Source organism: Pezoporus occidentalis, unplaced genomic scaffold (genome assembly GCF_034315485.1).
Source record: "Pezoporus occidentalis ecotype Australia unplaced genomic scaffold, CSIRO_AGI_Poc_V1 ctg19, whole genome shotgun sequence".
Taxonomy (NCBI): domain Eukaryota; kingdom Metazoa; phylum Chordata; class Aves; order Psittaciformes; family Psittacidae; genus Pezoporus; species Pezoporus occidentalis.
Genome location: NW_026913748.1, coordinates 1303142 through 1326757, shown reverse-complemented (window position 1 = coordinate 1326757; position 23616 = coordinate 1303142). Strand labels below are relative to the sequence as shown.

Sequence of the window (23616 nt, the reverse complement as noted above, 5' to 3'; positions counted from 1 at the left end):
TCTTACTTTTTAAAAGGTGACTGTAATCTCACTTTTTGCTGTCCTAATTCTTAATTGGTCCAGCATAAATAGGGAATATTTTGAGATCTATGTACTGCTAGCTAATATCGATGGTGACAGCGGTGTAAGGAGCTGTTACACTAGCTGAACATCTCTGTATCATTTCCCTTGCAGAAGCAAGTAAAAAGGATACTGGAGACAGAAGCTGTACGTCTTTTACTCTTTCCTCTTTTACTTCATTTCTGGGTCTCGTATAGAAGGGATAAGAAAAACATGCCTCTAGAAAGCAGAATGTCTTTGATTTTCTAGTAGAAGGCTGGAAGTAAAAGACTGTAAACAGAAAAAAACCTACACACCGTTTGGGATACTTAAAAGTAAATCACTTTGTCATCTTAAGAAAAATAATACTTCTTAAAATTATCATTCTGATTATACCATTAGTTTCTTCACTAATGGTACCACGATTATTTAGCAAATACATTCACAGACAGTACATTATAGCATTTCTTTCTTATATGATAGTCATCGTTGGGCAGTTTGATACAGAGACAGGTGTTCTTCCTGTAGGTACTGTGGACAATTTAAAAGAGGTTGAGCTGTGTTACCCGATCAAAACTGCAGACTGAGATTGCTGGATACAAAATCTCTTGAAGCAAAATAGTTTTAAAAAAGTCATTTCACACCAAAAACCATGTTAAAAAAGTGTACATTTTATTTTAAGGGAAATATCAGATGTATGATAACCGATTTTACAAAAGCTCTTGTATTTGCAAGCTAAAAATCAAACACAAATGTTTCATATTTTACTTGCTCCTTTCTTGTATTCTCCAGGTGGATAAATACCAGTACAAACCGTAAATTCATTTGTTTCAGTCGAAAAGAGACATGATGCTATAAAGCTTCATACTCAAGGTAAATACTTATTTTACATTTCAGATACCCAGAACAAAATTTTGTGATCTCCTCCGACTGCACATAATGGAAGAGTTCTATGCCATGTCAAACCAGATCCTACAGCTGCAGTGCCAGTAAGAATAGGCTTTAAAAAAGAAGAAAGAGAGAAATATCAATACAGGTTACCATATAAATGATTTCTGTAGTATATAACAAGTTGCACAGACATATACAAACACCACAGATTTAGTACTCCTTAACAAATACAGTTAAAATACAGCAGAAATATAGCTGAAAAATCTGATTATTCACTAATTACTTCCATTAGCTCTTTATTTAAATAACATGCAATAAAATATTACTTGGTAAGACATTGTTTCAATTATTTCCATTAACATTATTATTATTTTAAATGCATACTTTCAAACTTAGAAATATTTTTTAGTGTAATTGCTTACTGTTATTTAAGTGTACTCACAGCTAGTATGTTTGGAGGTAATATTTTAACTGTAAGCATTACCAATGTATACTAACACCAGCAAAACCAAACTATTTCCTATGCTTTGTGTTGATTGTCTCTGGATATATTGTTATTAATGATTTGAAGTACTATTAGTTTAAAGCTGTAAAATACATAACCAGCTGGTTTCAGCCTGTTTATAATTGGCAATACAGAAAAATTTATTAAATAACAGGTTAAATCTGGTTTCCTTCCCCTCAGCACTGATGAAGCAAAGCAAAATAGAACTTACAGATCTAGCAGCTTTTAAAATAGCAGGTTAATTGTGGTATGATCTTAAACCATCCTTGGCATGGATGATAAACCAAAATGAAATAGGTAGAGAATTTCTGGATGGTTTGGGCTAGTTTTCAATTGTAGCTTTTAACAATTTATGAGCCTGTTTTGAAGAGAACAGATGCAATTCTAGTCAAAAGCTGAACTCAGAAATTTACCTGGGGATGTCCTAAATGATGAATAAGCAGTTGAGTATTTGTCTTTCCTGGATATCCAGTGGTTGCAAAGAGATTTTCATTAACTCGGGACCACCTATGAAATGAATAGACTTTTCAGATACCCTCATGGGACTATGGAAAGTGCATACAAACTGGAGTTCTCTCCCTTGTGGTTATCTGTGCGAAGCTGTCAGAAACTCCACTGACAGCAGAGAAATTCAGAGAAATGGCTTGTAAATGGTTCAGCACCCGCAGGCCTGAATGCATGTCACTGTAAAACATATACACGTTCACAAATTTCACAAAGTTTATAAACCAGGTCAGACTAAAAGTTACTTAAATGAAACACAACCTGGTTCGTAAACTCACAACTGCTTTGCGCATACATACATTTATATAGACACAAAACAGAGAGTAGAGGCAACACTTATACCTGAATAATCTGGCTCGGTCAACATGGATGGGTCTCTTATCCTGTGGATAACTAAAACAAACATTCAGGGTAAAAAACTGTTCTACAAACAACTACAGCTCATACGGTAAGTATCAAAAGCATGTATCATTTAAACAGTGAAGGAGACATTGTCTACTCTCCCTGAAGAAGCTGAGGGAAAACCAGAACATTCCTGCAGCTTATATCTCAGTTTGAAGTAGGAAAACTGAAGTAGTTATCCAGTTCATTCTGGTTCAGTAAGTATATATTTATGATTTAGATTTTAACAAACACATAAAACTTACTTTGAAAGGTAAACAGTATTGAGATGCTGTCTCAAATGGACAAAGACATACAATGGTATTTTTAACAAATAAATACTGATAGATAAAGATGAAACAAAGAAAACCAGTCAATAATCTGTACTGATTTTATAATTCCTAATGAATGCTCATTTATTTACTTAAGAGGTGATACAATACATAGTGTATTTAAGTAATGTATTAGCGAAGTAGCCACATCTCTTCATGTACTGCTTCAAAAGGAAATAAAGAAACCTCTCGTGTAGAAAAATACCTGGAGCGAGTGACATCCCAGATCAGCCAATCACTTCCAGCAACTGCTCCAATTTTAAGATTATTTTTTAAACACCAGTCTGCTGACATTAGTGGCTTTTGTTCACATTCTAGGGAGAGAATGGCCTGCTGTGTAACTAGATCATAGAATCGGATTGTTCCGTTCTTCTCTGCTACCATCAGCTGTAAAGAGAAATTAATACCACGTTGTAAACTTCGTATGTAATGAATCTTAATCTTTTCTACTCTATAGCAAACCTAGCATACTTTAAAGTAAGTACTAATAATATTAAAACAGGTACAATTTTTCACTTTGTACCAGAAAACATTCTGAACAGTCTTCCACCAATAAATAAAACCCACTTTGATCTACATGACTGTCACACTGTTATACATAATGATTACACTATTTTATCTATCTTTATATATATATATATATAATTTTGGTGCTTAGAAGCACCAGGTCTTAATAACCAATGCACTGCGCTTTCAGAATTATAAAGCAAAGTTATTCTTCTAAAAAGTTCCCAAGTACAAAGAACTGACAGACAGTGCTGTAACAAGGGAACAACTGTATTTAATCAGTGGAACTGTGGAATCTGGATTCACACTGACTGATTTCATATAACATCTCTTACTTCATCCTATAACAATCTGCAACCGATTTTAGCTAAACTTTTTTCATTAAAATAATAAGCAATTGTTTACTAAGTATTATAGAAAGAGCTTCCTGATTAAATGATGAAAGAGATTTTCTCTATGAGATGACGACAGTTCTCAGATAGTCATGAACAATAATTAAGGAAGGCAAAGAACCAGTAAAAACAACACTCTGGTAACATCAAAATTTGTTTGGAAAAAGAGAGCTGTCACCAAAACATGCTCTTCTGCAAGATAAAGGACATGGTGCAGCAAGCATTTTGAAGTGAAATAAGCTTTTCAGCGATCATCAAGTCTGTCAAGTTTTACTAGCTTTTTGAAGTTTTTTCTCTTCAAAACATCCCCCTTCCAAACCCTAGTGCCTACTCTTTGATAAAGGCCACAGAAAAGACAAGCTAATATGTAAGATCGGTGTAATTCTGCAATATTTTGAGTCAAATCTCGTAATTCTGTTGTGCTAACAAAGTTGCCCAGTAGCAAACTGTAGCAATCACATTCAACAGTCATACCAGCCAAATCAACAGTTCTCCTAGTTCTTAATAAGGACCGGGTGTTAATATTGGTGAAGTGTGATGAGAATAGAGAACTTTCTTCCCTATTGCTATATAAGTATTTTGAAACCTTATTTGACCATTTTCCTCTGGTTTAAGTGTGTGTTTTTGTGGTAATCTGAACAACTATTTCTAGCTGTTTAAGGAAGTTACCGATTGGCACAACAGGAATAATCAATCCAAGACTGCAAGGACTACACTCTTAATGAGTATTTTGGCATATATCAGCTGATTAATCCTCCCCAGTAAAATAAATAGGTAACTATAAAATCACATTTTATTGATTTGATTTTTCAGCATATACTTCATATATTCCAAGCAAGAACAACAACAAAAAAAATCCCTTGCTAACTTAAAACAGATAATTTTCAAAACTTGGCATGCTTTTTAAGATTCTGTGTTACTGATGTTACCATGACTGAGAAAAGCTTGATCTTTACTCTAGTAACTGTAAATTAATATGCAATCAGCAGAATAGTTATCTATGATTGGTGTAGGTAATCAAGGAGTATTTCTGATGGGAGGAGGAGGGACTGAGGGTAAAATGACAAGAATGGGAATAAGAATTCATTTACAGTGACTTCACATAAGCAGATCCAACCAATATCCAGTTACAATGTACAATAGCTCCCCAAACTTCAATCTTACTACAGCATCAGAGATTCATAGTTTAGGTAAGTCCACCCTCCCGTTATTTTAAAGGTGGTGAGGGTGAAAAGCTGGAAAACACAACCTTAAAAGGCTCCTCAGGATGCCAGCAAACACTCATTCCAGGAGAACGTAAAACAAAATGGGCCTTCTCATTTCCTTCCAAATCCCAGACCCTAAAGCAAAAAAAAAAAATTATTGCCATTTGTCTGCAAATACATTAACTTTCAGTGCCTCAATACATCCAAAAAGGAGGTGACCAAATGAAACAGTTTGTGTGTTACTACTTCAAGAATTCAGCAAAAGTGCTGAAGACAATATATTGTAACACTGATGAACTAAGCAGAGCCTCTGTTTAAAAGTGCAATATCCAAATAATTTGACAAGTTTAGTTGTCTAGACATGAAATCTAGATGAGACATTCCTGCTTTATTCATAAGCCCAAACTACAGCCTTTGTATAGGAAGGTCAGTGTTGGTCTAGCTGACAAGAGACCTCAAGTGAAGTACCGAACAACTGCAGTCATCCACATTACCAGGTAAAGGCTAAGACCATGCACTAACTATTTTGCTCATCTATATACAAATTTCAGGTTTTTTTTTTTTCCTGGCAAGACAAGATTGATTAATAGAAATGCAAGAAACTAAAAATGAATCTAAGGCAAACAAAAGAATCTACGACAGAGGCAACACAAACTCACAAAGGGTCTTGGCAAGCTTTCAACAAATAAATCCTATGTGCCAGTTTAATATTTTCCTTTAGAAGCACCTACAGTACACATCAAGCAGTTAAGAAAAATAAAAAAAATCAAAATATTTAGTTAATATGGATTGACAGGGAAGTGTATGTTGAAACACCAAAACTAGGTCAGGTGATGAGTGACTTTTCTTTGAATGCGTTTGATATAGAATCATAGAATGGTTAGGGTTGGAAAGGACCTTAAGGTCATGTAGTTCCAACCCCAGAGAGCCAGGAAGCTACTTCATTTACAAAATGCCACAAAACCAAAACCGAGACTATTTGACCTCACAGGCACTGCTCAACTGCCTCTTTACCTACAAAATCAGTAGCTCAGTTGTAAAACAAAGACATCACAGTTGTGAACACCAGTCTGAACCACAAGGCTGCATACTATTTGTGTGCATTTGCACACCAAAACATACACATATATCCTTCCTCCCTGAGACACAAAACCTTAGAAACAGCCAATTTTTTAAGTAGTGTTCTGCCCAGTCTTTTGAGTTAGATGAGTAGCTACGTACTATTATTGTTTATTCTAGAGGATTTTTGCTGACTTCCTCCAGACTTTTTCAGTTTATATCTCACCAGGGTGCTTAGAGCCTTATATTTAAGAGATTTCAAAAACCTCTTAAATAATACATCATAAGTCTAGACAAAATATATGGGAATAAAGGAAATGAACGATGTTGTTTTCTTATGCTAAACCACAACAGATCAAATATTTGTTTTCCCTGTAGAAAACACAGGGTCGCTAATCTTGAAGAATCAGTGGCCTTATTAAAAAAAGTCAAAACAAAAACCTGACAACTGTTTAAAAAATGAAATATCTACTTGATTAAGTAATTTAGAAACATACAATACTTTCTTCTACTGCCAAAAAATTTGCCTTGTAGATTTGTCCAAGTCAAATCAACACTTTCCATGTGTATTTACTGTGCAGGGAGAAAATTATGATACAACACAAGTCAGTGAATCGTTCTGGCCAAAGGAGCATGCCATCATGTTTCCTTCCCTGAAGTAAGTGAGGTTATTAGGTCTTGAGATAGAAATTTATGCTTTCTACCTCCCTAACTTTGTTATTTATAAAATGCCTAACTGGTATCTCTTATTTTGTAAGAATGGCAAGTTTATTAGTATCAAGCAGTATGGTGGAGTGGGGGTGGATCACAAGTCCTACTCTTATATTTTCCTTTCTCTTTATCAATAACAAAGATGGTATAATTTAGTTCTGGGGAAAAAAACAAACCCAAGCAACAAAACAGACCAGGCAATACATATCAAAATAGATCCTTGTCTGAATGCATCTAGTGCATGCTGGTATGGAAGTTTACAATTACATATGTTTTCAGTTAACTCTTTTCAATATTTGTGACTAAACCAAGTAAAAAAGATGTACAAAGACATAAAATTTAGCCAAACTGAATTTCAGTTAATTACTCCATAATCATAACCAAACCAGCTACAGATGCTGAAAGAAAACCCTCTAGTTTTGTCAACATTCCTATCATGAAAATCAATCTAAAAAGACTGAGCATTTCGTCTCCCATTCAAAGTACTTGAAACTTTACTAATATTATCATGATTTTATACCAAAGCAAACTAATATCTAGTTGTCTCCAAACATTCTTATTTTTTGTAACTCTGCAACATGTCACCATCTTACTTCTCCTCTCCTCTCCACCAACCACTGTTGCATAGACTTGTTATTTGGCTTGTGGTATTTTTCTTATATTTTTAAAAAAAGCTTCCGCAATATATTTAAAGGAGAAAAGTTTGAATAACCCCAGCTGAAACAAGGCTCAAAGTCTGAATAATGGAAAGCCTCAAAAATAATACATAATCTGCTCAGTAAATTAATTATTTTTATATAATTATTAATGAATTTAATTAATACTGCAGAGCTCTCAATTTAAACACAAAATACAGTTGCAAATGCTGCTCAAGAAAATTCTTGAGATATTAGTACATTTCTCATCACTCATATCCTGTGATTAAACAAACAAATGACAACTGTAGTTACCTGAAAGTACAAAGATATTCAAACTATGTTGAAACAACTATACTGTATGTCATATGCATAAATATGGATAATGACATGCTGCATATGTGCCGTAATTTTATCACACAATGGAATTCTATTAAAGTTGGCAAAGTATTAATCAGAACATCTGAAAACCTGTCTTGTGGTAATGGAGATTATCCTTATGTTATACCCTAACTTTATGAATAATTTTAACTAGACAGCAAAACCAAACCTTAACTGAATAAAATTGTTATTTGCAGTAGTGAAAGAACAAAACCATATTGCAGCCTTCAGGCATTTCTCAAATCCCCAGAAGACAGAAGTTAAAGGAAATTCTTTCAACATTAAGATTTCCAACAGTTTCAGTGACTGGGGTGGGGACTAGAACAAACCTTGAAATCTGATACCATTCTCAGCCACAAAGCACGAACAACTATACTTGAACGATTACTCACAAACTACTGATCTACTCTTAAAAATGCCCAACATGTTTTTTGTTTGCTTGTTAATAATATCTAGCTTAAACCCCCTTTGCTGATGGTTCTTTATACCTCCATCAGACATATTCCATGTGTGAGGAAAATCCTATCATCTCTAAAAAGCCTAAAGGACTATGGAGAATTCCTGTTATAGAGCTCAGACAACAAAGGTAAAGAGTGAAGCTGTTTCTCGCTGAGCCCAAGAAGTGAAGAAAGAAAGATCTCAGGAAAATGGAAGTGCAGAGAATAGTTAACACTGTGGAGAATACAACCACACTCGTGTTGTCTCATGTCTTCTGCCGACTGCATATGGAAGTGGTTATGAAATATCTGAGGAGGATACTAGGCAGGACATGAAAGAACAGAAAGCTGAAATGGAACTATAGAAATCTTCTCTACCTGTTCAGAAGAAAAAAAACATACTATTCAAGATAATTTCTATTAATTTATTTTATTTTTCTGAGAAAATAAAGAATTAAAGTTTTTATAAATCAGGCCATGCACTACCCATCTAAAAGTTCACTGCTACGGCATCTGTAGTGGTACTAGGCAGAACTCCCTATTCAGCCACAGAAGTGGTTACATTGGGAGAAAAGAGTAAATCTATTTGTGCTGCCCAGCACCAGTCCACCAGGCACAGCCATCTTCAACTATCTCCTGACTCAGCATACAGGTTTCTAAATTTGTACCTGTACAGCATTTTTTTCAGTTATTTCGGCTCAGATGCCTCTATACAAATGCCCGTAGCATGGGGAACAAACAAGAGGAATTAGAGATGTGTGCACGTCTATGTGGGTATGATATAATAGGCATCACAGAAACATGGTGGGATGGCTCCTATGACTGGAGTGTTGGAATGGAAGGTTACAGGCTCTTCAGGAAAGACAGGTCCAGCAGGCAGGGAGGGGGAGTTGCCCTTTATGTTAGGGATAGGCTGGAGAGTATGGAACTCTGTCTGGGGACAGGTGAGCAGTCCACAGAGAGTTTGTGGGTGAGGGTTAAAGGGAAATCAGCTATGGGAGACATTACTGTGGGGATCTGTTACAGACTGTCTGATCAAGGAGAACCTGAGGATGAAGCACTCCACAGACAGATAGGAACAGCCTCACGCTCGCAGGCCCTTGTTCTCATGGGGGGCTTCAACCACCCTGACATCTGTTGGAGCGACGGTACAGCCCAGCACAAGCAATCCAGGAGGTTCCTCAATTGTGTGGAAGAAAACTTCCTTCTGCAAGTAACAGAGGAGCCGATAAGGAGAGGTGCCATGCTTGACCTCGTGCTCACCAACAGGGAAGGGCTCGTTGGAAATGTGACGCTCCAGGGCAGCCTTGGATGCAGCGACCACGAGATGCTCGAATTCGAGACCCTCAGGACAGTGAGAAGAGCGTGCAGCAAGCTCACTGCCCTGGACTTCAAAAGAGCAGACTTTGGCCTCTTCAGGAACCTGCTTAGTAAGGTTCCATGGGATATAGCCCTAAGAGGGCAGGGGTCCCCAAGTCTCTTGGTTGATATTCAAGGATCACCTGCTACAAGCTCAGGAGTGTTGTGTCCTGACCAGAAGGAAGTGCAGCAGGAGGGCCAGGAGACCTCCTTGGATGGATAAGGAGCTGCTGAGGAAAATTCAGATGAAAAAAGAGGCTTATAAAAAGTGGAAGCAAGGACAGGCGGCCTGGGAAGAATACAGGGATGTTGTCTGGGAAGCTAGGGACCAGGTTAGGAAAGCCCAGTTAGAATTAAACTTGGCTAGGGGTATTAAGGATAACAGGAAGGGATTCTACAAGTACATAGCAAATAAAAAACAGACTAGGGAGAATGGAGGCCCCCTCAGGAAGCTCTCGGGAGAACTGGCTACTCAGGATTTGGAGAAAGCTGAGGTTCTGAATGACTTCTTTGCCTCAGTCTTCACTGCCAAAGGCTCTGACCGCACCACCCAAGTCCTGGAAGGCAGATGCAGGGACTGTGAGAATAAAGACCTTAAGCCCACTGTAGGAGAGGAACTGGTTCGAGACCATCTTAAAAATCTGAACGTGCACAAGTCCATGGGTCCTGATGAGATCCATCCGCGGGTCCTGAAGGAGCTGGCAGATGAAGTTGTGAAGCCGCTGGCCATCATATTTGAGAAATCATGGCAGTCAGGTGAAGTTCCCGACGACTGGGAAAAGGGAAATATAACCCCCATTTTCAAGAAGGGGAAAATGGATGACCCGGGGAATTAGAGTCAGTCTCACCTCTGTGCCTGGCAAAATCTTGGAGCAGATTCTCCTGGAAGGCAGGCTAAGGCACATGAAAATCAACAAGGTGCTTGGTGACAGCCAGCATGGCTTCACTAAGGGGAAATCCTGCCTGACCAACCTGGTGGCCTTCTATGATGGGGCTACAGAACTGATGGACAGGGGTAGAACAGTTGATGTCATCTACCTGGACTTGTGCAAAGCATTCGACACTGTCCCACATGGCATCCTTGTCTCTAAATTGGAGCGACATCAATTTGATGGATGGACCACTCGGTGGATAAAGAACTGGCTGGAGAGTTGTGGTCAATGGCTCAGTGTCCGGCTGGAGACCAGTAACGAGCGGTGTCCCTCAGGAATCGGTGTTGGGACCGGTCTTGTTTAACATCTTCGTCGCTGACATGGACAGTGGGATTGAGTGCGCCCTCAGCAAGTTTGCCGATGACACCAAGCTGTGTGGTTCGGTTGATACCCTGGAGGGAAGGAATGCCATCCAGAGGGACCTTGACACGCTTGTGAGGTGGGCTGATGCCAACCTCATGAAGTTTAACCATGTTAAGTGCAAGGTCCTACACCTGGGTCGGAGCAATCCCAGGCACAGCTACAGGACGGGCAGAGAAGAAATTCAGAGCAGCCCTGTGGAGAAGGACTTGGGGGTGCTGGTTGATGAGAAAATGAACATGGGCCGGCAGTGTGCGCTTGCAGCCCAGAAAGCCAACCGTATCCTGGGCTGCATCAAAAGGAGCGTGACCAGCAGGTCGAAGGAGGTGATCCTGCTCCTCTACTCTGCTCTTGTGAGACCTCACCTGGAGTATTGTGTGCAGTTCTGGTGTCCTCAACATAAAAAGGACATGGAACTGTTGGAACAAGTCCAGAGAAGGGCCACGAGGATGAGCAGGGGACTGGAGCACCTCCTGTATGAAGATAGGCTGAGGAAGTTGGGGCTGTTCAGCCTGGAGAAGAGAAGACTAAGTGGAGACCTCATAGCAGCCTTCCAGTATCTGAAGGGGGCCTATAGGGATGCTGGAGAGAGACTTTTCATTAGAGACTGTAGTGATAGGACAAGGGGTAATGGGTTCAAACTTAAACAAGGGAAGTTTAGATTGGATATAAGGAGGAAGTTCTTTCCTGTGAGGGTGGTGAGGCACTGGAATGGGTTGCCCAGGGAGGTTGTGAATGCTCCATCCCTGGTGGTGTTCAAGACCAGGTTGGACAAGGCCTTGGGTGATATGTTTTAGTGTAAGGTGTCCCTGCCCACGGCAGGGGGGTTGGAACTAGATGATCTTAAGGTCCTTTCCAACCCTAACTATTCTATGATTCTGATCCATGAAATAGCCTTTTCATACAGGAAATGTGCAAATACTTTTTTAGAAAGTTGACCCACATTCACCATTTTATTTAGGTGGTCAAAGGAAATGCCAATGTTATTAAAAAATTAGTACTGAGAATCATTCAGATTTTGGCATTAAAATCCATTTTATCCATTGCTTCTTGTAGTATCTACTTGGATATGCAAACATCGATCTTTCACTGGTAACTGTGACATGTAATACTTATTATCTCCTGCAATGTTGGTAGAAGTCAGAGAGGCAGGGGAATTGCACATCAGCAAGCACTTCCACTGAGGTTCTTCACTAATACACATTTCAGAACATGCACACTTAGAAATAAATCGAAAAAACGCACACTACTAGTACTACTACTACTGAAATTCCTTTAAAGTTATCTACAGCAAAGCTAGAGACTAAGCAGTACTTGGGGGGGAGGGAGGAAGGTGCTAGGGGGGAAGCTTCAGTTCTCTCCTTTCAGCCAAAGAAAAATTAGCTGTTAAAGAGTTATCAGCTTATTGTTTCCAACGTAGACATAAAAAATGCTTCTGTGGTACAACTGAGAAATTCAACTACAAATCTGCCAATGACTTTCAAAAATACAAGGTAACTGATAAATAGAAATCATTGCATTAGGTTTGTTTAAAACAATTTACAGGCTAGACTATATTCTAGGATTGCGTGACCCTAAATGTAAGACATAATGCTTCCCATGCGAAATTGTTACTGTTTCATCCATGCATTTTGAAGACTTCCTAACTAAAGGCTTAGTCATCCACACTTAAGACTAGACTGATAATACTGTTCCAGCCACTTGACTCAGAAAACATTTACTTTTTGTTTATTTTAAGCTGACTGGATACTCCAACAGGAGACCAGTCAGTACACTTGCACAGTGATTGTGAAGTACAGCAGAAGTTGTTGGTTAATACTTGCATAGTGGCTGTCAAGTGTTAACTGAAATTTTTTGAGACTACATTTCGGGGACACACAGGGATGCATACAAAAAATGTGCAAAGTCAAAGACTAGACTTAAAAATAATCCAAAACTCTGTGATCTTCATCAATTATAATGTATAACTAGCTTGATAATTATAACCATCATACCCCAGAAAGGACAAATATTTTGGTATGACATTTCTTATATGAAGAAACACAGGGGAATTCTATCAAACAGATTAATTTAGAACAACATGAAATACGATTTTTTTTTTTTTTACAGTTTTGGTAAAAAAATTGTAATTGCATGCACTAGGAATGGGAAGACACAAATAAAATATAATTCTGGAGGCAGGAATAATGAGAATGGCAACTTTTCAATGTAGGCGAAGACTGAAGTATTTATTGAATTAACAAGGTAAGACTCAAGTGCAACAAGTGCTGGCAACACATTAAAGAATGTAAGGAAAAAAAACCCAAACAGTAGTTACCATTTACTTTCCTTTGTATTGTCTAGAGAAAGACCTACACAAAATAACTAATACATAAGAGTACCATGGTAAATAAATACACTACAGATTAAAAAATCCTTAAAAACTGATTAAACAATACAATAAATTCTGAGACTCTTACAGTTAATTTAGTTTCCAGTAATATCAAACCTTTCCCCTGAATGTTTATCCAGCCTTCTGATGGACAGGCATTTGTGGTCCAGAAAGAAGGCAACGGAGAAAGCTGAATTCAACAGCGACTCATAAATAAATTCAGACCCTTTATGAAGCAACATGAGGCATGGCCTAACTGAACAGAACTTAGGGTAAAGAGCAAGTACCTTCACAGATACAGTGGAAGATAAATCAACCATACATTCTTTTCTGTTACACACAAAAACAAAGGAAGATGATGTAGTTGAAGCAATAATGATAATAAAAAGAGAGAGGAAGGGAGAGAGGGATGGATAAGTTCAACTTTTAAAATACAAGTCAATTCAGCGCTTGATGACCATAAGAAATTGCTGTGCTGCCATTAAGGGCCTGACACTGTCTGTGATTTTTCAGTTCAGTATGAGGATGGAGTATAAGGTGGTTATCTATCATACTAAATTGACCTTTTAACAGTCAGAGGTTAATTCTTAGCATGAGACTAGTGAGTTTTACCAGGATGGTATTTTGCCTGAAATAATTCAAGAAACATCAGACAGTCTCACCAACAGCAGAGGAGTGTCTATTAAGCTCATGCTGTTTTCCAAACATTTCCTGTGTTCTTTCTGCAGTCTTCATTAACTATCTGAACAAACCGATCTGTACGTCTCTCATACTGTCTTTGCAATTAATTAAGAAAAAGCCAGCAATAAATCTTGTTGCTTAGCTTTTGTTGTTGGGGTACTTTTGTTTGTTTGGTTGTTGTTAGGTTTTTTTGTTGCTGCTGTTGTTTATTTTAAAGAGTGGTGCCCAGGGAGTTGCATGCATACAGTTCTTGTTTAAGGAATTAAATGAAATCTTCCTTAAAGCTGTCATAAAACATTTTTTTTTTATTCATTAAGCATGCTCTTAGGATACCAAGAAATGGCAAGATTACTTTAATTACATGTAAATATCATATAGAATTTTGAAACTGACATATGAAAGGTAGGTCATGAAGGAAAGAAAAACCCTAGATTTGAAGGAAAACACTTAAATTAAATCCAAGAGGTAATTTACTTTTCTGCCATGACCAAGTTTTGCTTTCAGCAGAAATGCATAAAAATCCTAAATTTGATTTTTTAAATGTATGTACAAAATACTTTTATTTATTTTTAGTTCAATTGGACTCAATGTTAACACATATGACCTAAAAATAAAACTGAGTCTTTATTTAATATAACAGTAGTTATTTTAACTATTTCTTCTGCCAGTCTTTTACAACTCTTTAGCTTTTTCAAATTTTAAAAATATTGTTATTTTTCTAAAATTGAAAAAAAAAATTTAAACCAATTATGAAATATGTAAAAAAGTGAAATACAGCAAAATTTTAAAATTACAATATTCTGTGAAAGATATAAATTAACTATATGCTTCTGAACAGCTTCATCCATCTTGGAATATAGCCATCTTTGGGACAGAATGAAGCAAACAGTACACCATATTTAGGACCCAGGATTTGAATTTTTCCATCAACTTTGCACATGTAATTTTCAGCTACAGGAATTTTGATCTTTAATATACATAATGCAACTACAACACAGTGGGCTTTAAGAGTCTTCCAAGGTGTCTTTCAGAAAAGCAATTCTTTTTAAGGCTATATTAGTTTTGAAATTCTCAGTAGAGGGAAATGTGAGATTATTATTTACATACTTTTTTTTTACACATAACACAGATGGCTACTGGGATTACTTTTATAAATAATTCAGTTCTGCTTCACAGCTGGAAAAAAAGAAGTCTTGTGTTGTGAGACCAACAAAGAGTACGTGCACGAAGTAAGAATTCCTGAATGACATAACAGCAATTTAAATGTAAGAACTTCAAATATATCCAGTATCTGAGGGTTTTTTTTTGCTGTTCTGTATTCCAACCAAAATGACTGAACCAGCTCTGTCACTGCTGCAGCAGCTTGTGGCTAGATTGTTTAGTGCATGAAAACTGAAAATCTGAGTTCATTAGAGATCTCTACTGAGTGAAAAGCAGGGATGATCTTAACATGTTTGTATATATTCTTACATACCAAGACATTGCATTAAAACTATTAAGACTTAAAAGTGGAGCTCTAGCAGAACAATACTCAAACACTCAAAAACTCATGTTCTTGTACTAATTGTTCTAGAACTTTATTCTGAAAGTATTAACAGATGATGTATCCTGAGAACAATTTCAGGATAGAAACTCAGCACAGATAGAAGAATTATCCCTCTTCTGACATTACTGCTGAAGCAAATTACACAGTAAGTAAGGAATGATTTTGGTAAGTCCCAAGGAATGCATTTTCCATTAGTTTTTAAAGTGTAACCTTTAAATTCAATAAAAAAAGTCTTCATGCTCCACATGCATGAATGGAAAAAATAAGAAGTCAAGTAGCCAAAAAAAATCTTACTTATTTCCCATGGCTTTTAACCAAAGACTTTATGGTTTACTGCAAAATGTCTTTCAGAAGTACCAAGTTGAAATCTTGATAGTGTATATTAATTACATAATTTTGATTTCCTTTTATTTTCAATCAGTATCAATTAGACTGCTGGTTTTAAAACAGCTCTCTTTCATCTCAGGAACACTGAACATTTCATAATTTAAAAAAAGGCCACACATACAGACAGCTCTTTAAGCCCAATATTAGTTTAGATTTAATGAAGAAATCAAGAATAGGAAATAAATCAGAACAAGCTACAAATAAGTCATACATTTTTACTGTTCATTCCTAATGATTTTGTTGGGAATATGGACAGGGCGACAGGGTGTCTATGGAAAATCTGCTTGCCGGTCAAAATAGCACTTCTGAGTTCCCTAGGGGTGTTAAAACCACAGACTTTTTAGATTTTCTATTTATGTAGCAGAGTAGCTCAATCACTGAAACCGTGATTTATACTAGCGGATGATATAAACTTCACAAAATCTTATACACAGAATAATAATTTTAAGAGCTATTCTCTTTCTTAGCATGTAGAAGATGACTTATGTCAAAAATTACTTCCCCACCCCAAGTACTACCTGGTCATTTATATAGGAATTGATATGGTGGTAACTTTCAAAGAGCAAATATATAGTTTGTAGAATCAAAGAAAAAAATAAAACAGTTGCTTAATCAAGTTTTGAGTTATCACAGCTATTACAAGTAAAAGATGACACTTTCTCAAGTTTCTTGCTGCTACTGCAATGCTACTGCACTGACTTGCAAAGCCTGCACAGCTGCCCTTCTGATCTCTCCAACAGTGAGCTACACAGGAGGGATTAAGAATAGCAGCTTTAAAGATTCATGTGCACTACTAGAAAAGGAAGATGAGTGATCTGACAAGGAAAACCGCCTGTACTACAAAACCTTAAGTAGCATTTTTCAAAGTATTTAACCATGTTTCCCTTTTACTTCCAGTTACAAATAACTAATACATGGGTTTGAAGCAGCTATAATCATGGCACCATGAGCTGCCAGTACAACTGTATTAATATGGCACTGTCCTTAGGCTATAAAATACTACCTCCTAGCAAGGTTAAGAAATCAACAAGTTCACAAACATATGCTGTTTTTAAACTTGACTCATCTGATTACAGAATGGATAGACAGGGTCTGTAGAGTTCAGTGCTAAGCTGCGCATGTCTTCTCTCTTCTATTCTCATGCCTTTTATTCCTGTCCCAGCAGAGGAAATTATAACATGCATAATTTCAAGACAGAACAGTTTTCTTCACATTGTGTCTAGTTACTTCAAAATATTGCTTTGAAAAAAACCCACCAAAACCCCCAACAACCCACAAGTCACAATGAAAAGCCAGCCCGCAACCTTGTTAGTGAGCTATGAAGCTCCACTAAAAATAAACACATAAATGCTTATTTATTTAAGCAAGCATATAAAGAATACACAGAGAAAAAGCCGAACACAACTATTCCAATAATGCTTTGAAAATTGCATACCTGCAGGTGTGATCATCACTTACACTTGCAACTTCTTGACCATCTTTAGGAGCAAACACCAGATCATTTATGTAATCTGAGTGGCCATCAAATGTCTGTCAACCAGAAAAAATAAATACTTTTATCTTAGAGCAGAATGTTCCATCAGTCCACAATGTATTTAAGAAACCCACTAAAGGAAAGATGTATAAGTGTTAAGATAAAGCTACCATTTTACATAGAAGGTAAAATAAAGTACTTATCAGTAACCAGAGATCTTTAAAATACTTCATTCATGTGTAGATTCACAATGTAGGTGAAAAGAACCTCCACTAATCCTTGTAGTTACCACAGAGGTCAGCTTGGTGCTCTTGCTTGACAAAGATCAGTGAATTGCATAAGAACTTTTTATTCTCCATCACTGAATTTTGCAGGTAGAAGACAATAAATCTCAGACAGAAAAAAGAGAAAGAATGGGAAGTAAATGTATGCATGATCTACACAGAATGGTTAGGGCTGGAAAGGACCTTAAGATCACCTAGTTCCTATGCCCCTGCCATGGGCAGGGATGCCTCACACTAGACCACATCCAACCTGTCATTGAACACTGCCAGGGATGAAGCATCTACCACTTCTTTGGGCAACATGTTCCAGTGCCTCACAACCTTCACAGTAAAGCATTTTTTCCTTATGTCTAACCTTAATCTCCGCTGTTTCAGTTTAAACCCATTACCCCCTGTCCTATCACTACAGTCCCTTATGAAGAGTCCCTCTCTGGCAACCCTGTAGGCCCCCTTCAGATACTGGAAGGCTGCTATGAGGTGTCCACGCAGCCTTCTCTTCTCCAGGCTGAACAGCCCCAACTTTCTCAGCCTGTCTTCATAAGGGAGGTGCTCCAGCCCCCTGATCATCCTTGTGGCCCTCCTCTGGACTTGCTCCAACAGCTCCCTGCCCTTCTTATGTTGAGGGCACTAGAACTGCACACAGTACTCCAAGTGATGTCTCACGAGAGCAGAGGGGCAAGATCACCTCCCTTAACCTGCTGGTCACACTCATTTTGATGCAGCCCATCACAGAACTGGTTTTCTGGGCTGTGAGTGCACACTGCCGGCTCATGTTCAGTTTCTCATCAACCACATATCTTAAAAGAACTCTGATTACTGGTAAGTAACTCTCATCTCCTGAAGGAGCAATAAAGCAGCCACTTGTCCAAGCAGTCAGCACAAAATTGCATAAGAGGATAATTTCTACCTTTAGAAAAAAAACAAACAAAACAACCCAAAAAAGCAGTGAAAAAACTCTCAGTGAAAAAGATGAAACAGAAGACAATGCACACTTTGAAGAACAAAAAATGAGGAAAAATGTAAGAGCGAAACGAAGCAAGCCATACAACACCTTAGCAATTAAACATCATTTCTATTCAGCATTTGACAAGAACAGATACAGTGCCTTGTGCTCTTTGCATTATATGCTGTTGTCCTGAAGAGGAAAGAAAATGGGGTATAGTGCATATTCTTACTGTGAATTAACAGATCATCCATTTTCCAACAGCATATGAGCACTTACAGTGTGAATGTACATGTGAACTGTCACTCTAAGGGAAGCAAGCACAGTTCTATCAGAAAGTCACTCCAAATGGAACCTTGTAACTGTGTAACTGTTCTCACCTAGAGCTACTTATTCATGACATTTTTATTTCAAAGAACTGATAATAATGTGCAAGAAAAAACACTTTGCAGCATAGCTTTTCTGAATAAAAGCAAAATCCCCGTTTTAGCAGAAATTAGAAGCTGGATAATTTCTAAGTTTTTCAAAGGCTTTTCAGTTATCTTGGCCATAATAAAGACACCTTTCCTTCCCCTCTCCCCTCACAAATTTAGCTTTAAGCAAGCACGCAAAACTTTACATTTAGGGTGCAGTCAAAGTCTGAAGTACTGTCAAAGTCATTCACATAGGAGCTAGGTATGAATAAATCACCTCTGGTCTCATTAGAAAATCTGTACCTAATTAAAATCTCATTTTGCTCCATCTGAGGATTTACATGTATTTTCTGTCATTAACCACAGCTACTGTCTTTTTACAGAAATCTCACTTAAAATTTTAAGTCAGGCAAATGTCTACGTGTAGATATTGCATCTGTTACTGTTCCATCCTCTTCAGTCCCACTGATTAAGTCTTAAGACATAGCCACTCTTGTTTTGCTCAGCAAGGTATAAAAAGGAGACAGAAGTATCCTCTGGATAACAGCATGACATAGAGAGATTGCAAAGGAAAACAAGGTCGAATGGAAACAACCAGTTCCACACTCTTCTGAAAAGAAAACACACTCTCTCTTCTCTAAGTGTAGCTATTCTGAGGAACAAATGCAGAACTAATTAAAAAAAAACCTCTCAAGCACACTCAATAACTAAATCCCCCTCTCTAAAAATTTCATGAATGCCTCATCAATTCAATACAGAGACATTTTCAGCAGCCAACTTAGTTTTTTCCAATAGCTCATAATTTTATTAAAACCTAGTGGATTATACTAGAACTAATACATCCTAAGATGATGCTAAACTATTTAGACAGAAATGCCAAGTCTTTTGAAAATTTTCAGCATTCTGAATTCAAATATCCTGCCTCATTTTACTTCCACAGTCCTGATGAAATATGTTTTTTATTAAATAAAATTTGAAGGAGGAGAAGGAAGCCATGATTCATTTCCAAATGAAAACCTCAAAAGAAGAAAATGATTTCACGAAGATCCATCAGTCGTATTTTACCTTTTGTTTGTTGTTCTGGGCTTGATCCAAGCCATAAATTTTGGATTAGTCGTGTTGACAAAGTAATGGAAAACTCAGTATGCTTAAAGTTCCTTGTTGGTAATTACATCAAGACAGTTTTTGCACTGGGAAAACAGAGTATGATTACTCTGTCTATCCCTCCAGAAGCAACACATACTAATTGTTTACTATAAAATATGAAATGTTCAGCGATTACATTTTGACTGTGATCACATACTTCTTTCAGCTTTGTCTGCACATTCTGTACCCCTCCTGAAAATCCCATGTGTAAAGCATGAATCGTACAATGGATCAGAAGCTTTCATGTGTTCACAGTGAGCTCAAACACAGGTTTATGAAATAGGTTTTCTGAGGTATGAAATAACCGTTAGAAAGAAATCACTGTATCAGATTTTCTTGAAAGCCAGTTCAGCATAGCTCAACATCACAGATTTTGCAAATACTTTAAATCAGATTTAGGTGTTACTTTTTTCTTGACAAGTAGTATATAGAACTGTTTGTCCACGTATAAGAAATTACGATTACCCAGAGAAAACAATTTCCACACTTTTTGTCAAAAAACCCCCGAAACAACCAAAACCCAGAATATAGTCTCAAACACAACATTTTTACCAATATGAACACACTATTCCACATTCTTCCTTTTTACTGTTGAGTTCCCTACTATTAGGTAAAAATACGTATTTCTAGCTGTTTTCTGCTTATTTTTAACATAAACAAACCGAAAACTTTACTGTTGAATTCAAACCAACACTTCTCATTTGTATTGCATAAGCATTAAAGCATCTTCAGTCTTCAGTGGTGTCAAAAATGAAGAAGCACCCATGATATCTTCAGCTGAAAAAATAAAATCTTATGATCCTTCTACCTACATTTGACACTGGAGAAGCTTATTCATGTCAACTGGAGCTGAACAAATAAGATTGAAATTACTTGTTCCTTTTGGGGCAAAATAACTTGTATACTTCTCATACTTACAGCTGTGGCTGTTCAGCCTAAATAGCACATTCTGATGTCCAACACCTGTTGTATTAATGCTCTGTGGTCTCTATAATCACTACCTATCACAAGTAATTACTCTGATGTGTTATGCAATGAACATACTTCTGCAGTAGAAGTTTATAACTGCAAGTCAGGACATTTTGTGTAGAAAGAAGTCCTAAGGGTAGATGAATCACTTCTCCAATGAACCTTTTTGTATGAAAAATAATTGCTATGTTAATGGAAATGTAAATGTGGCATTTCAAAATTATTTCTAGGCATCCAGTCAAAGCTACTGTGTAATAAATTCCCCTAAATTAGAAGTGCATGTTTTTAAGTGCAATTTGTGTTGGCCAGATACCAGAAAAAAAAAAATCTTGTCAGAACTGGGAAAACAATAACCCATCACAGAAATTCTATTCTGAAAAAAACAGCATTTAGCAGACTGCTACCGAGTTGCCCCCTTTGTTTCCCTGCTTGTAATGTAGATGATAAATTGATAATAAGTTAGGAAAGAATGATCTCATTTTGTATATTCAAAATTGCTGTTATTTTGAAAGTGTGTTGTTTGTAATCTCATTCTAATCCAGTAATACACAGATTACCAGATTTTTTTCATTAGAATACACTTACTTGAACTTGTATGTTAAAAATTTAAGGTCAAAAAAAGTATCAAAGGTGTGTTTGTGTGAAGTTATACCCATTATTTCTCTGGAACCAATTAGTTTCTAATGAGCAAAATAGCAGATTCCAATGGTAATTCCTAGTGTTAAGTCTGGGAGGTATATTAATGGTATGACTTCCACTTAAATCAAGGGACTTCTAACTGATTTTAGCAGAGAGGCCATCAGGTCCTTTTTTAATCCAAAATGAGTTAAAAGCCTAGAATTTAGATGCTGAATTTAGCTGAACAGAGCCTGTAGTACCAGACTCATCTATATGTTTGATTATTTGCAATTGTTAACCATTCATCTACACTGTCATTAATGATGTCACCAATTCTCTTTCTTCTGTGTGCTCATGAAGTTCTGTAAAAATCTCAAACTGCAACAGACACACATAATTAATAACTTTACATTCTGTTAAAAAGTTAAAAGATTTAATTTACAACTTAACATTAAAGCCTACTGTCTGTAATATCTGGCAGATATTATGCAGATAACTTTAATTAGTGACAGACATGAACTCACAAGCAACGAGCAATAAGAACTTGTATAAATATTTTATCAGAAGTGCCACCCAAGTTGATTGTAACTATGTTAGTTATCCCCCTCTGCCTGGATGACAAAGCCATGTAAGATGACAAAACATGAAAGAAGGAAATTAATCATAGAATCATAGTCAGTTAGGTTGAAAAAGGCATTAAGATCATTAAATTCAACAGCTACACCAGGACTGCCACTAAAGCATGTCACTAAGGGCCTCATCAACAAATTTTCTGAACACTTCCAGGGACGGTGATTCCACCACTTCCCTGGGCAGCCTGTTCCAATGCCTGACTACACTTTCAGTGAAGAATTTTTCTCCTAATATCCCATCTAAACCTCCCCTAGCACATTTTGAAGCAGTTACCTCTTGTCCTATCACTTGCTACTTGGGAGAAGAGATCAGCTAGCCTCCCTGCTCCATGCTCTTTTCAGGTAGCTGTACAGAGCGGTAAGGTCCCCCTGAGCCTTCTCCAGGCTAAACACCCCCAGGTCCCTCAGGTGCTCCTCATAAGATGTGTGCTCCAGACATTTCACCAGCTTCACTGCCTTTCTCTGGACCCGGCTCCAGCAACTCAAGATCACTGTTGTAACAAGGGGCCCAGAACTGAACACAGTATTCGAGCTGCAGCCTCCCCAGTTACATGCACATATGAAGTAACATAAAAAGTACTTTCTTTAAAGAAAAGATGTTGTGTTTTATAGTAACATCCACCTTTACATCTTATGCTATGCCTTTATTCATTGCATTATCAGTATGGCCATGTTAAGTAACAGTCACTTAGTTTTTGTATGACAAATATTGTCTTACTAATACAAATTACCAAACCACAAATGAAAGTCTGTTATTTTCTCCTTTATACTCAATACACAAGTCTCACCAAAAGTGGCATTATCATATTTCATAGAATCATAGAATAGTTAGGGTTGGAAAGGACCTTAAGATCATCTAGTTCCAACCCCCCTGACATGGGCAGGGACGCCTCACACTGAACCATCTCACCCAAGGCTTCATCCAACCTGGCCTTGAACACTGCCAGGGACAGAGCATTCACAACCTCCCTGGACAACCCATTCCAGTGCCTCACCACCCTAACAGGAGAGAATTTCTTCCTTATATCCAATCTAAACTTCCCCTGTTCAAGTTTTAACCCATTACCCCTTGTCCTATCACTACAGTCCCTAACAAAGAGTCCCTCTCCAGCATCCCTATAGGCCCCCTTCAGATACTGGAAGGCTGCTATGAGGTCTCCATGCACCCTTCTCTTCTCCAGGCTGATCAGCCCCAATTTGTCAGCCTATCTTCATACAGGAGGTGCTCCAGTCCCCTGATCATCCTTGTGGTCCTCCTCTGGGCTTGTTCCAACAGTTGTATGTCCTTTTTATGTTGAGGACACCAGAACTGCACACAATACTCCAGGTGAGGTCTCACAAGAGCAGAGTAGAGGGGCAGGATCACCTCCTTCGACCTGCTGGTCACGCTCCTTTTGATGCAGCCCAGGATACAGTTGGCTTTCTGGGCTTTTTTTCCAAAGCACTAAAAAAGAAGGAACCCTCTCCCCTCAACTTTTTAGTATTAATTAACCTTGCTTATTCTTGGCTGAGACCTCAACAA

General features: G+C 37.5%; 1 protein-coding gene and 1 long non-coding RNA gene across 5 annotated transcripts in view; one reads left to right on the top strand and one right to left on the bottom strand.

Annotated features, from left to right (window-relative positions):
• Nucleotides 1–688: 688 nt before the first annotated feature.
• The window catches only part of NUP37 (nucleoporin 37), a 28173-nt gene continuing 5245 nt past the window's right edge, over nt 689–23616 (bottom strand). For all 3 annotated transcript variants that reach the window (XM_062616365.1, XM_062616363.1, XM_062616364.1), the window contains exons 5-10: nt 17051–17145; nt 4801–4891; nt 2858–3039; nt 2282–2332; nt 1849–1942; nt 689–1039 (exon numbers count right to left, since the gene is read on the bottom strand). In XM_062616365.1, the coding sequence (XP_062472349.1) occupies nt 926–1039; nt 1849–1942; nt 2282–2332; nt 2858–3039; nt 4801–4891; nt 17051–17145 (627 nt within the window). In that variant the 3' untranslated portion in view covers nt 689–925. The remainder of the gene's footprint in view (nt 1040–1848; nt 1943–2281; nt 2333–2857; nt 3040–4800; nt 4892–17050; nt 17146–23616) is intronic.
• Nucleotides 2977–8177, top strand: LOC134162500 (uncharacterized). 2 transcript variants are annotated; one of them, XR_009964345.1, is made up of 3 exons: nt 2977–3129; nt 6397–6473; nt 8113–8177. It is a non-coding gene; the product is annotated as an uncharacterized LOC134162500 (long non-coding RNA). The 2 variants fall into 2 exon arrangements; XR_009964346.1 differs by having other exon boundaries at nt 8040–8128.